The sequence below is a fragment of the Alosa sapidissima genome, chromosome 6, assembly GCF_018492685.1.
Source record: "Alosa sapidissima isolate fAloSap1 chromosome 6, fAloSap1.pri, whole genome shotgun sequence".
NCBI classification, from domain to species: domain Eukaryota; kingdom Metazoa; phylum Chordata; class Actinopteri; order Clupeiformes; family Clupeidae; genus Alosa; species Alosa sapidissima.
This window is the reverse complement of record NC_055962.1, coordinates 5,408,067-5,421,941: the sequence shown is the minus strand read 5'-3', so window position 1 is coordinate 5,421,941 and position 13,875 is coordinate 5,408,067. Positions and strand designations below refer to the sequence as shown.

Below are 13,875 nucleotides of genomic sequence, written 5' to 3'. Positions count from 1 at the left end.
TTGTCAACCTTGTTATTATTACTGTTGGTGTTTAGAGAGGTAACAATAACACCTCCACGAGTGGTGGTAGCAGTAGCTGGTTCAGTAGCCGCAGTTAGGCCTCAAGGGGGCGACAAATGCAGACAAGAGTTGCTGGATTTAAGGTGTCGTTGACGGCAGCATATATTCTACCAAGTAACCCTACATTAGTGAAAATGTGTAGAACCAGGTTATACTGCTATTGTTTTTATTTCCATGCTGAAAAATGTAATTTAAAATTATTTATTCAGTTTTGGGACTTTCAAACATCCATGAATTCCTTTCAAACATATTCAAGTCTAACTGGCACTATGTATTATACATTTTTCAAACCAGACTAGAATCATTATTTCTACAGTGAACTTACATCCATCCAGATGTTTACACCTAAGCTCATATGGCCTGCAGCAATTCTACATTAACAGCATCTCACCCCTTTATCATTTTAGCAGACCGATCAAAAATACAACATGAATGACAAATATGCTTTTTTTTTTCAATTTTGATTTTATTTACATTACATGTACTGACCTGCTACAATAGTGTTGCATAGAGTATGACTGGAAATAAAGAGGTCTTAAAGAACAGACAGGGGCATAAGCAGGAAAACAACTACCACATCACGTGATAATTGGTAGGAGGGGGGCATATTCATTCTGCTGGAAATTTAAATGCTTTCTTTATACATCAATATACTTTTCAAAGAAAAAAAACAATAAAAATACATACTTTTAGTCTCTTTGGACCACAATGGTCAGGCTTTGTTTTGTCGTCATTGTGCAAGGAGTTCATATTGCACTTGGGACTTAAGTGGACCCTTCACAAGGTTCTCCAGCACACACATCTTAAAAGGGAAGCTGAGACATGGATGAGTAAAAAGGGAAGCTGAGACATGGATGAGTAAAAAGGGAAGCTGAGACATGGATGAGTAAAAAGTGGCACCATCAAAACACAGAGAGGATTGCAGATGTTCAGTGTAAGTGTGCATTAAAGCTTCTCCCGGGCCTCATTCAGACGTAGGAGACCGAAGACGACTGGGACAGACCAGCAGCCACTGCTTTTTCACAGAAGGCAGATGAGGCAATCTTTCCTTGCATCTTTGTAAAAGAATCCCTCAACACTTGTGGCTTTAATGTGGCTTCTAGCTTTCTTTGCAGACATTTCTTCATTATTAGTTTTCAAGGAAACACACATGAGCACTTGGGGTAGGGACAGAGGTTATATTCAAAGATTCATTGCTGCGTGTTGTAATAAGAAATAATAACACAGCCCTCTAATCTACTTAGGTGGCTCTAAATGTTATCAAAATGTAACATGGGACTGGCAACTGTCAATGTTTAAAAAGCCTCACTTTGTTACGTTATCTAAAATTTAGAAAATAGTGCCATGTAGAAATTATAATAATAAACGGGATCACTGCAAGAGTGTCTTGCGGTAGAGATGCAACCCTACCCTGACATATTCATATAACTGTGAATGGCTTGATTGGTAGAGTTACAAGTATTGCGTAATTAAAACATAACTGGGTACCCCCTAGACTGGAGTGTCTACCAAGGTAAAACAAGTCTGGCCAAGACTTGCTAGATAAAACTTTGCTAGATATTGACATATCAACAAAAGATGGTAGGCATCCTTCAGTATACCAGACAATGGCCAACATACATGTTTGTGTAATTGAAGGAACAGAAAAAGACAAACAAAAATAACACTCAAGGGTGACATTAGCATGGAGAGCTGCCAAATTGACTGCCTGGTTGGTAGAAATCTCTTTAGTTTGTACATGTATATTAATATAAAAACAAAACATAAAAGAAAACCAAACAAACTTTCAATAGATATTTCTGTACTAACATTCTGACAGAATTAGCAATTTACAAAAAAAAATAATTTCCATGATAAAAATCTCACAATAAGCAACAGAATATTTACAAACACTCCTTTCTCATCCAGTGGGGTAAAACGCCCCCTTTTTAAACCGGACCATTTTCACACATTTAAATAAATTTCAATATATTATCTCATTAACTTAACCACACAGGAAAAAATAAAGAAATACAAATATATACAGAAACACACAATAGAACATTAGAAAAAGAAAAAAGGAAAAGAAAAGAAAAAAAAGCTTGCAAGCCAACGGTTTACTTGATGCAGAGCTTTCAGCATGAGACACAGGAAGAAAAAACAGGGAGATAAATGTCCATGGACAGTGTCAGTGGAGGAATCCTACGGCCATGTTTAAAGAGGGCCGTCTCCACGACATAGTTGTAAACGTCCCCCACAGGCCAGAGGGGTGGGGGTGGTGCTCTCTGAGCACCCCAAATTGGAGTCCGTAGACGTGTGCCTTCCTTAACAGAGAAACCCCTTCCTCCGTGTCACAGACAAAATAGCATGTTCAATGAGATTACAATTTTCAGGGATTTTTCATCAGTTTCTTTGCACTTTGGATGATTGAGGAGTTCGGAGGGCTTTCCTAGTGAAGGTGCTCACTCTTGTGAGACGGGGAATACATTGCTCTTCTGATGAGGGAAAAGTTGCTGGCGTTTGTCAACCAACTCCACACAAAAACAAAAGGGCTCAAGCTCCTCCTCTTCCCTGCTTCCTGATTGGCTACTGAGAGAGAGGGGCCCCTTCGGTGGTGTGTTCACACTATAACACACCAGCTGTTGTGAAATTTTCAGTGAAGCTTTTTCCTCAAGCACAGAGCTCCGCGTGACTGAAGCTCTGGGCTGCAGCTCTCTCTCCCTCCCTCCCCCGCCTCAGCCCTCAGTCAGCCAGCGCCACAGCACACACCCCTCCCCACCTGCAGCCCCAGCTCCACACACATACACACTCACGTCATGCACGCACACGCACACACACACGGGGCACCTCCCCTTGTGAAGCAACTTCCTGGTGACCAAGACCCTGATTGGCTGCTACTGGTTATTATGCAACTCCTTGAAGAAACAAATGGTTCGATCATGGGGTAGGGGGAAGCAACAAAAAGGGGCTAGTGTGTGTGTGTGTGTGTGTGTTTCGTACCAGTAGCCCTGTGGCTGGTGTACTTGTGTCAGTCCTGCCCTGCCCTACGTGCATGAGTTATGGACTTCACTGACATTTCATAGAGTTGCAAAAAGTCTTTGAGGTTTGCAAAGCGGAAGAAGTGGGTGCTTCAGAAGTCTGGCTCTAGATAATAATAAAATGGTGCCTTTCAGGTGTTTAAAAACTACTCAGTATTCATATTAGAAAATCAATCTTAAGATTTAAAATATCAAAAAAAAAGTCTCAGGATGTTGGGGCAAAGAGACAGAGCTGCTCCCTAGTAAAAATGATCGATCGAGTGTGTATGTATGGGGCGGGGGGGGGCACAGTGTGTAGTTCCACCATTGCCAGTCTTCTTGTCCTCCGTTTATAGGCACTAAAGTTCATTCAGCAGGATGCCAGAGCATGTCTGTACTCGCCACAATCATAAAAGTCAAAAATGTATAAATGCAGATTTCTTCATCTTAAAACAATTTCTATGTATAAAACCAGGAAGAGACGAAATGTGTGGCTGTGTAAAGAATCTCTCTTCAGCAGTTATCTACAAGCCTGACATTTTATCAGACCCAAACGCCCCAGTCCTCCTGCAGAAACGGGTGTCCCTGTCCACCTCAGACCTGAGGTGCTGAACACATGGCCAAAGCAACAAGGAAAACAAGGCCTGCCATAGAAGATAGTTGGCAGAAACAAACAGCGCTGTGGACTTGGGTCACAATGGGGGAAACGTAGCCTTCCTCCGATACTACACAGCAAGACTGACAATAGTCAGATGTTTTTTGTTGTTGTTGTAGTCGGGAACACAAGACTGCTAAAACATTGACTTTATATAGTAAAATATTGATAGTGAGCTCTTGGTTGTTGAGAGGTAGTGCGAGTGTTGTCGGATGTGCATGTCATGATCAGACGGTAGAGTTATTGATAGCAAATGTAATGCTCCACCAATACTTAGTGGTGAGTTGGGCGGGGGGGGGGGGGGGGGGGGGGTGTCAAAAAGTCATCTACATTTTGTAAAATGGTAAAACATTTCATATTGCACCCCTGGCTTTGCTCCTGGGATATTTCTTCAGGTTCTCCTGAAGGGCTGTGATGCAGGTAAGTCTCATGAACAGTAGTACTTGAGCGTTTGTCGCTGAGGTCCGTGCAGACAGATGCAGTGTCTGCGGCGAGGGGATGGCTTTAACTCAGGCCAGGCTGGAGCCAGAAAGGGTTACGCATGTATGCATACATCCTACAGCGAACAAGTGTGGGTCAGGCAGGTTGACGTCAATCTCCTTCATAATATAAATATATTTGAGATAGTTATCTGTATAAAAATAGATTCACTTTTACCATTTCTTGTCTTTTTCTCTTCTTTTTAAAAAAAAAAAAAAAAGCAGACCAGAAAGAGGTTCATGATTAAGGTCTCTGTATAGAGTGAGAGCAGAGGTGGTGTGGGGGGCTGCTCAGGACTGCACCAGAATCTCCATGATGTGGTCCAGGTCGTTGAGGTCCGTGAGGCAGAACTGAAGGGCTGAGGAGGGGGCGCAGCCAGAGGAGGGGAACCCCTTGAGTCCGTCGTCGCCGCTGTTACTGCCGCCCCCGGCCGCGCTACCCCTCTGCGCCGGGGTGAGCGCCAGGGCGGAGAAGTCCGTGGCGTCGTACATGGACGTGTCGATGTCCTCGAAGATGTCGTCCAGCGGCAGGTCGGACAGGTAGCAGCTGGCGGAACTAGTGATCTCAAACGCGCCGAACAGCGTGTCCTGGAGCGGGGCTGCTGGGTGGACGCCAGAGCCGTCGTCCAGTTGCGCGCCGGACGCATCGGAGCCGGACGCGGGCGACGCCGGGGGGCCACGAGCGGGCTGGAGGTCCGAGGGCACGGGCGGCAGGTCGGGGGCGTGGCGCGGGGTGAGGGCGTGCAGCGACGGGGCTGGTGGCGGGGGAGGGCAGGCGGCGGCAGGCGAGCCCTCCTGCCTCATCTCCTGCTGGAGGTGGCGGAGCGTGTTGGCCAGGAGCACCGAGCGGTGCAGGCTGGGCTCGGCCCGCCGCTGGCAGCTCTGCAGCTTGTCCAGGCACAGGTCCAGCACGAGCTGCCGCTGCTGAGGGTAGGGCAGGCCCAGAGGTGCAGCGTCACCGGCGACATCGCACTCGCTCAGCTTACGCTTCACACCACGGCCCAGCAGATACCTGCACAGAACGAGGACAAAGAAAGGGGGAGAGAGAGAGAGAGAGAGAGACAAAAAAAAGAAAAACAGAAAGAGGGAGGGATGATGGAAAGAGAGACAAAAAAGGGTAAGATTACAATCCAAACACACAGAGTACAGCTGAGCTGCCTGGGGAAAGATGCACTGAAGGGACCTGACTGAGTTGGAAATCCACAGCATGCCAGCTAAATTCTAAGTCATAAAAATACACTACTTGTGTATTTCATACATTTACAATCATGGCCTTTATAGAGAGACTCATCACGCAAATGTTCTGATTCTGCACATTCACTTCCAGGATATACGCTGAAAGAAAATAACTCATGACCTTGAGACTGCTGGAGGTCATACGGTAAAATACTGAACAGCTAAACATACACAGAAAATAACCACAGTATATGGACCACATGCTATGGATTGACAAACACTGAAGAATTAAGGTCTGACTTTCAGTCCGAGAGCACACTACATGGCAAGGAAGATCTTCGCGGATGCCTGAATCTGGCTGATTGTATGTCAGAGGAGGTCAGGTTGGTCATGGCGTTATGAAAGGACAGCGCTGCCACGTGAGGGCTGCGTGGTGCTTATGTTGCAGACGGTCATGTCCGTCACTGCAGCACACACTCAAAGGGGGGGATGGACATGTGCGTCACAACACACACACACACACACACACACACACACACAGATGCTCCGGGGGGTAAGCTAATGGGACACTGGTTTTTGGGAACGCTCTGATGGTCACCATGGTGATCCCCATCCATCTTTCTGCTGGGTGTCAGCGTTACAGATGGTGCCTGGAAAGAAGGGCTACAGCGCTGCAACTGGCTGGAGGGGCTTAATCCCCCACCCCTACACACACACACACACACACACACACACACACTCTCTCTCTAAACTCCCCTAGTACACAAAGACACAAGAATGAGGGATCAAATGTTGTGGACCGGACACTGGTGGGGGGGTGGGGGGTGGGGTTGTGCTAAAATTTGTGCTACAATGATGAAAGGACATGAGGGATGATGTGTGCCTCTTCCCACTACAAGGAACATTTAGAATATCTTCCCAAGTTGATCTAACTTGAAAGCAAGGTCAAACATGCATTATTCTAGCTAGACATCGTCCCACAGATTGAAAGTATAAAGTGTAACCCCCACACACACAGATGCACACCATACCCTCCCATTCACACACACACAATATGCTTTTTCAATAACCACTTTTAATTTATTCTTTAAAGTTGAGCTGGAATTTCATTACTTATACTTCCTTTTATGAGTACATGACAATAAACTACTTGAACTATACAAAGAATAGCCAAATTGTGTGAAGGAGCGGCCATAATGCTTTGTGAGATTGTGTGCTGAGGCAAGAGGCAGAACATAACAGGTCCACCAACAGAGCACTGCTGAACATAACAGGTCCACCATCCGCTGTGTCTAGTCACACTAACCTGCCCGTCTCTCTCCTTCCCTCTTACTCACTCACTCTCTCACTCGGCCTCTTACTCAGACTCCTGCTGTTCTGTCCTCCTGCTCTGTACATGGCTGACATCTCCCCGCTTTTCCTCACGGCCCACTCTCTTCTCCCCCTCTGCCAACCATGCAGCCTTTCTTCCATCCCTCTGCTCCCTTTTTTCCTCCTCTCTCCCTCCTCCTCCTCCTCCTCCTCCTCCTCCTCCTCCTCCTCCTCCCTCCTCCCTCCTCCTCCCTCCTCCTCCTCCTCTGTTCTGCAGGCGCCTATGTGTCCACACTTAATCCATCACGGTGCTCAATGCGAGCAGACATCCCCCGCAGGTCCGAGCGCACGCCACAGACGACTTCTGCGCTCTGCTCTGCTCTGCTCTCCTCCCTCCTCTCTCCCACTGCAGAGCCCGCAGCCCCAGAGCTCACGTTACGGCAGGACCAACACCAAGCGGAGGCAGGATCAGCAGTAGCCAGCACAAACACACTACAGCAATGTGCGGTCTGCGCTGCTCATCCGTGGGGCCAGCGGGACAAAGTCATCACATGGCTGCTGACAAGATGCACCCAAATTGTACAAACATGTATTTATTTATTTATTTATTTATTAATGAATGAATGAATTAAGGGCATTGTGAGTAGCCCAGTTGTAGTTCAGCACAGTCGGAGGAAGCTCACTACCTGCCTGGCCATGTGTTTCCTTTCCGCGTCATGGAACCGTGTAAACTGTAAGATGACGGGAGCTGCAGTAAAGCCAACTTGACTGCGGCAGCTTAGAGCCGTCCACAGGGGGGCTTTCTACACCGCGCTCAGGAGCCGCTGAGGCAGAAGACCTCATCACATGACTGGGAGAGACATTCTGAGACGAGGGGCAAGTGAAAGTACGCTTCGGACCTCACACATCCTGAAACAGGAGCCCAGAGACAGTGGCTTTGGTAGCCCGGGGCGGGGAGGTGGTGGAGGTTGTTAGAAAAAGACCATGCAAGTGTAACCCAATGAATTGCCACTTCCCATTATGGTGCGCAATAATTCCCAGGTAGCCCCTAGATGCGTGCACGAGACTAATGTTAAAAAACAACGACACGAGACAAATGTTAAAAAACAACAACAGAAAACAGTCAATCGGTAAATGAAGAAGAAGTAGCACTACGTCTGATGAGACGGAGAGAAAGATTGAGGAGATTTAAAATACGGACGACTTCGAAATCATAATAGATACTTGGAACTACGGACACTTGGATACTTAAAAACGAACATTGGAAAACAATATAAGGATCCTCTTTCCCCCGCACGAAGCTTTGGTGAGTCGCAAGTCACAGCTGAACGCAAACAGATTTGCATGTTTTATGTAATCAGAGCCAATTATTTAGTACATCTTAATTTTACCCGAAAACAGATGATCACCCTTTGAAAAGAAGAAAGAAGACTTTTCCCTTGTATTTTGTATGGTACTGGAATCCTGGTGAGCAAGCCTTGAACATTTGAAACCTAAGCTAGCCCAGCTAAAATTGTATCGGTAATTCCGATTTGATTGCTAGACATTTAAAACCAGTCAGGACACCTGATCTATAGATCAACCATAGAGTTTATTTACTGTATGAAATTTAGACAATTTAATATAATAATGTGCTTGTTAAAAGAACTGTAAGCTCCGGTTGCCGTTAGCCGCCGACTCAGGCTACAGGGCGTCCATGGAAGCCATAGCAACCAAGTTAGACGTGGACAGATTTAATAACGCTGTCTGGCTGTCATCCAGCCTGGCTGCAATGACATTTATTAGACTGTTCCTACAGCAATATGCTGCTGTTGTTAATCAAACTCAGAAATTAGTTATATTTAGTATTTATGTGTTATTGTTATGATAGAGATTGAAATTAATAAGAAATCTGTACAATTTTGAGCAGACTGGTTGTTGTTGTACCCCGAACAAACCCTGTTGCCTTGCCCTGGAACTCTTGGATACCTTCTGGATTTCCCTCATCGTCCTGGATTTGGATTCACCGTCGTCACCATCTACATCAACTTGCCCCTTCCTTTTGGACTGCCTGTTAGGCTACACTCCCCCTAACTCTTGTGATTGTGGTAGGATCTGGACATTGCACTTTGCACAAGTTGGACTGAACCATTTCGCCTTTTCATTTATTTTATTTTCTTTATTATTTTCTTGAGTGCACTCACATTTTGTTTTGGGTTGGGTTTTATTTTGTTTAATTTATAGTATATAATAATATTGGATAATAAATATAAGACAAGATATTAGGTAATATAGTATAAGGTTAGGATAATATATTAATAGTATTTTAAAAGGAAAATACAATTAGACTTAGATATTAAATAGAACAAAAATATGAAGTAGTACATGGATATATAAAAACAATAAATAGAATATTAGAATAGAACATATAAAATAGCATAATAGAATAGTAAACAGATATAACATAATACATCTCTTTTAATATTGATATTGAAATAACTTAAACCGAATTGAATGACTTTGACCTGTGAAATAAACTATATATTTTTATTATAAACTTTATCCACGAGTGCGTGTGTTGTCTTTGGGGTGAGTACTAGAATCTGGTCTAGTAAAAACCTACACCAATCTCCACTGAACCTAGATATTAGACTATAGACTGTCCCTGCACAAGTATAGGCCATTACCCTGTCGTGCAGGTTACACAAGTGTGTGTGTGTGTGTGTGTGTGTGTGTGTGTGTGTGTGTGTGTGTGTGTGTGAGTGTGTGTGTGTGTGTGTGAGTGTGTGTGTGTGCGGCAGTAAGGCGGCAGGGGCGCCTGAAATCGTGATCTTTCGCTCCTTGCTTTGGCAGTTAGGGAGGCATCAAGTCGTGCTTCAAAACCAAGCCACCCTCATTATACTTTTCTCCTCCCGACCATTTACCATGGCAACGGCAGTGGATGAGCGGGTCAGGACTCAGGTGACATGCTGTTTCTGGGACCGCCAAGAGCACACACCAGCAGCACAAGTTCCAGTAACAGTACCAGGGGGAATCAGAGTTGATATGAATTTGCAGTAAAAAATGCGTACTGCTGTAGTGAGCCATGTCCAGTCGGACATAGATGCTCCTGTTCAGAGATATATAGGCTAGCAGCTTTTCTTGAGGGAAATTCATGCCTTGCTTTAACACTTTCATAGAAAAGAACCACAGATACGCCACCAGGCCTAAGTCAATCATTTTGCATGCATGCTCATTTTTTAAAGCTATGTCCAACATGATTGAACTGATTCAAGTGGGTGAATAAATATAAGGAAAGTGACATTCTTTCTGACCAAATCTATACAGACAACCAAAACATTCACCCAGTTGACCATCTTGGCAAAATCATTGACATAGGGATATCCAGATATAATACATAGCCCAATGTTTGGTGCACTGTGTCCACATCTGGCTTCATGACACTTTCTAGCCTCAGTTCTAGAACTGGATTTGGACTGAAATTTGGTTGATCTTAACAGTTTTCTTTTGGCTCTTGTCTTTCAATGCTTTCAGAAACACTGGTTATAATTCTCAATCTTTTCTAAAGATTTCAATGGGAAGGGGGGCAGTAATCACTCACAATTAAATAAATGCATATTGCAAGAAAACCTCATTCACACACAGATGGCTCAAGTCTATGCTTCTCAAAAGCATTTCATGTGCTTAGGTCTACAACTTGGTATGGCATCATTGAGTGCATTTGTCCCCGTCCAGGAAGAATACTAATGCTGAAGTTACAATGAGGAGCGGGCCGTAGTGCACTCGTCTCTTCTCCTCCCTCTGTCTATGCTCTCTTATCCCTGCCCTGGAGGTAGTCACTCGCTCCAGTACAGAGAGAAAGAAAGAAAGAGAGGGAGAGAGAAAGAGAGTAGTGGGTGTAGACGAAGCGCAATAGTAGATGGAGAGAAACCAGCAGGAAGAGGCAGTGAGGATTACCCAAGAGTAGAAGGCGAGCAGTGAGGGGTGGGGCCAGTCATTGATAAGCACTCAAAGTGGTGCTGGTAATGAACTGGGTCGGAGGGGGCAGGGAAAGAGGATATCCATATAAGGGCCGCTTTGTCACTCATACAACGGAACCACCCTCACCAATATGAGTCACATCCGTGGGGTTAGTCACAGCGAGGGAGACATGAGTGGACCCAAACTCAGGGCTCGTATCATGGGTCATGATGGGATGCGTTACCATGGGTACTTCAGTGATCAACTAAGTTGTAGAGATGCAGTAACAGTCTTACAACGCTATACCCAACTACCCTCATTTCTTTTAAAGGGGGAGTCTTATTGCACCCTTTCTGTCCTATGTACAGTAGTACTGTAAACTGCTAATCTTTTAAATACTACATAGGCCTATCTCAGAATGCAAGCAGCCCCATTCATAGTTATCCAATACCTTTAGTCAAGTCTAATGTGTCAAATTCTTGCATACTGAAAAGCCCAGCAGTTCCACTATTTTCTTCTGAGAATCTGCATATCAAACATAACGTAGGCTACAGCCAGCAATTTTATGTTTTACCATTTTAGCTTTGCGCACTTAAAACAATAGCATTAAACACACACAGAGACAGAAACGATATTTTGTGTATCTTAAGTTCGTGTGGAAGACCGCACAAGACTGAAAGACCCTTATAATTGCTGATATGAAATAACTAGTCAACGCATTACCAGGCCAACTCCAAGTCCACTATTTTGCACATGCTGAAAAAAAAAAAAGGGTGGTATGTCCACCATTGCGTCCTCATCAGGAACTGTTGAAATCAATGGCCGTCTAATAGAAAATGAAATTGAAAATCAACATTTCCGAGTATGATGTAAAAAAGGGAATTAGTGGGTAAACGTGACCGTGCACACAATCGACGAAGCCTTATGTTTACTCACTTCAGGAGATAAAAACGAAACTACGGAACGGTACTATAAAACGAAACTGTAGCCAATTTCAATGTAAGTGCCCAAAGCGTCGCTAAATTAAGACATTTATGTCCGCTGACACAAACCGGATTACTTTCAACGTTAGAGTTAATGCAATGTTAACTGACATTATTCCCACTTCGCCTCACGTTGACTGTAACGTCACTACGCTTAGGGGAGATGGCCAATGCTAATCTACTGCCTGATGATAAACTTGGACGGATATCCAGCGCAAGCCTGCTTGTCAAATTAACTGAATAACATAACCATGACTAGCTACTGTACTTGTTAACCATAATGACAAAGCGCTATGGAGGGCAATTTAAATCGTAGGATATTCTGCGCACACTAGCCATGGATTCATAAAGTTCACTTACTCCAGAAATCACGATTCGGTATATTTTACCAGCATTAGATCTAACCATGAACTTCCAAACAGTCGATATTTAGGGTGGTTGCCATTGTACTTTTTCTAGCAAGTTTCAGTAGGCTAGGTGAGGGGTAGCGCATGGTTAGTTAGCGAGATATTGATCCATTACGCAACACCACAGCGGCACGGAGCGCCACTTCAACTAGAACTAGCCACTGAACGTTACGCAAATCGCTGATCGCCTAGCTATCTAGCAAGCTAGTAGCTAACCATGTTAGCTAGGTTGAAAGTACAACTTGAAAGTTACCAAGGAGGTATTTTCATCGAATGTTATCACAGAGACTGATCTGTAGCATGTTAACTAACTGGGGGTGAGACACTGAACGTTTACCTGACTGCCAAACCACAATTAATATCAATCATAATCAGCTCTTCATAAAGTAATGTTAACTTAGCGTTAGTGAAGCAGCGATGACGCTAGCGTTATGTGGGCTCCGAGTTCAATCCTTACTTTCATTTCATAGCTCATCGGTACTAAAGGTTGAGCACTGGCTATCGGTCTCTAATCAAAAAGCTCAACAGCTGATTTGGTAACCGACGATAGGTAACGTGTAGCTAGACTTCTAACGTTAGAGTATTAGAACTCACTTCAATGACCAGAACATTACGTTAAGCAAGCAACATACCGTTGACGTTAATAACGTTAACGTTAGTTGTCGCCGTGACAAAAGTTAACATTAGCTGACTAACCTTAATGTTGAACTTAAAAACAGAGGGGAGGCTACATTAGCCATATTAACACAGATAACAGACATGGCCCGTGGAGCCAGAGAACTGGGACAACATGGCTAGGAAGTTGCGTTACCTTGACGAGGAAAGGGCATCTCTCGGTTGCTCAACTTCCTTCGCAGCGGAGTCCACATCTAGTCGGCACATAGAGGCTGCTCGATTTCGGTTTTTCCTCTTCATCGAAGTCTCGTAAGACGCAATATCCCTTTGACCCATACCATAATGTTTCACTAAACTAGCGCACTTGCTAGTTTGTTGGAACTAAAAGAGAACTTAAGACAGTTATCTATCACTGGCTAGCATCGCTATCCAATTGATGCGCAATGAATTAGCCAAGTTAGCTACTTAGCTAACGGCGCTGAGCTGGCTAAACTGTTTAACGTTACTGGCTAAACTAATGTTTGCATTTAGTTTGATGTTACACTGTTTTTTTAAGTTGGTTGCAGACCGGGATTTATCGACTATGTGCTACATTCTCTGACTGATAATAAGCGAATAACTAAGTGAATTAGTTTTGACGGTTCATCTAAGTGTTCGCCTGTCCAAAGTCTACACATTCCTGACTCACTAGCACGCAGAACGACTGCTCCTACCAGGCAGCCTTAACGAGCTAGGCTACACTCTGCTTCTCCAACACAGAAGCTACGGGAAAAGAGGCTCAGCTGATTGACGGTCGTCAGGTGGGAGAGCCTGGATTGGTCCAATGAAATTTCAAGCTCGCGTAGTAACTACATCTGATTGGCGGAGTCAGTTCTCTCCTTCTTCCTATCGCTATCTTTCATTCGTTCTATGTACGCGCTCGCAGACCAAAAACGTGACCAGGAGAAAGGCTGTAGAAACTCTACTAGGGCATGGTAGAGCAGAGACCAGAAACGTGTGAGAATACTGTGACTGTGAAAGACAAATATTAGTTTTTTTTAACATCATTTCATGTTCAAATATGTATTGTATAATTGAAAAATGCAGTTTCCCTGTATTGTGTGAGTTTCAACTGCAACTAGACTGATTTTCTTTTCCTGTCTTCGTGCAGCGAGCGCACGGCATGAGCAACTGGGATTTAAACTGTGACGTTACTTTTTGAGTGACGTCTACGCTTGCAGCCAATACCAGAACAGCATTCTTATGCGCTCCAAT

General features: G+C 44.4%; 1 protein-coding gene across 1 annotated transcript; it reads right to left on the bottom strand.

Moving 5' to 3' along the window:
* Positions 1 to 4,399: 4,399 nt before the first annotated feature.
* si:dkey-177p2.6 (uncharacterized protein LOC568712 homolog) lies at positions 4,400 to 13,530 on the bottom strand. Its single transcript, XM_042094970.1, has 2 exons — positions 12,818 to 13,530; positions 4,400 to 5,202 (listed from the first exon to the last, which is right to left on the bottom strand). Exons 1-2 carry the CDS (start codon positions 12,955 to 12,957, stop codon positions 4,482 to 4,484), a joined length of 861 nt encoding a protein of 286 aa, XP_041950904.1. The 5' UTR covers positions 12,958 to 13,530; the 3' UTR covers positions 4,400 to 4,481.
* Positions 13,531 to 13,875: the final 345 nt, after the last annotated feature.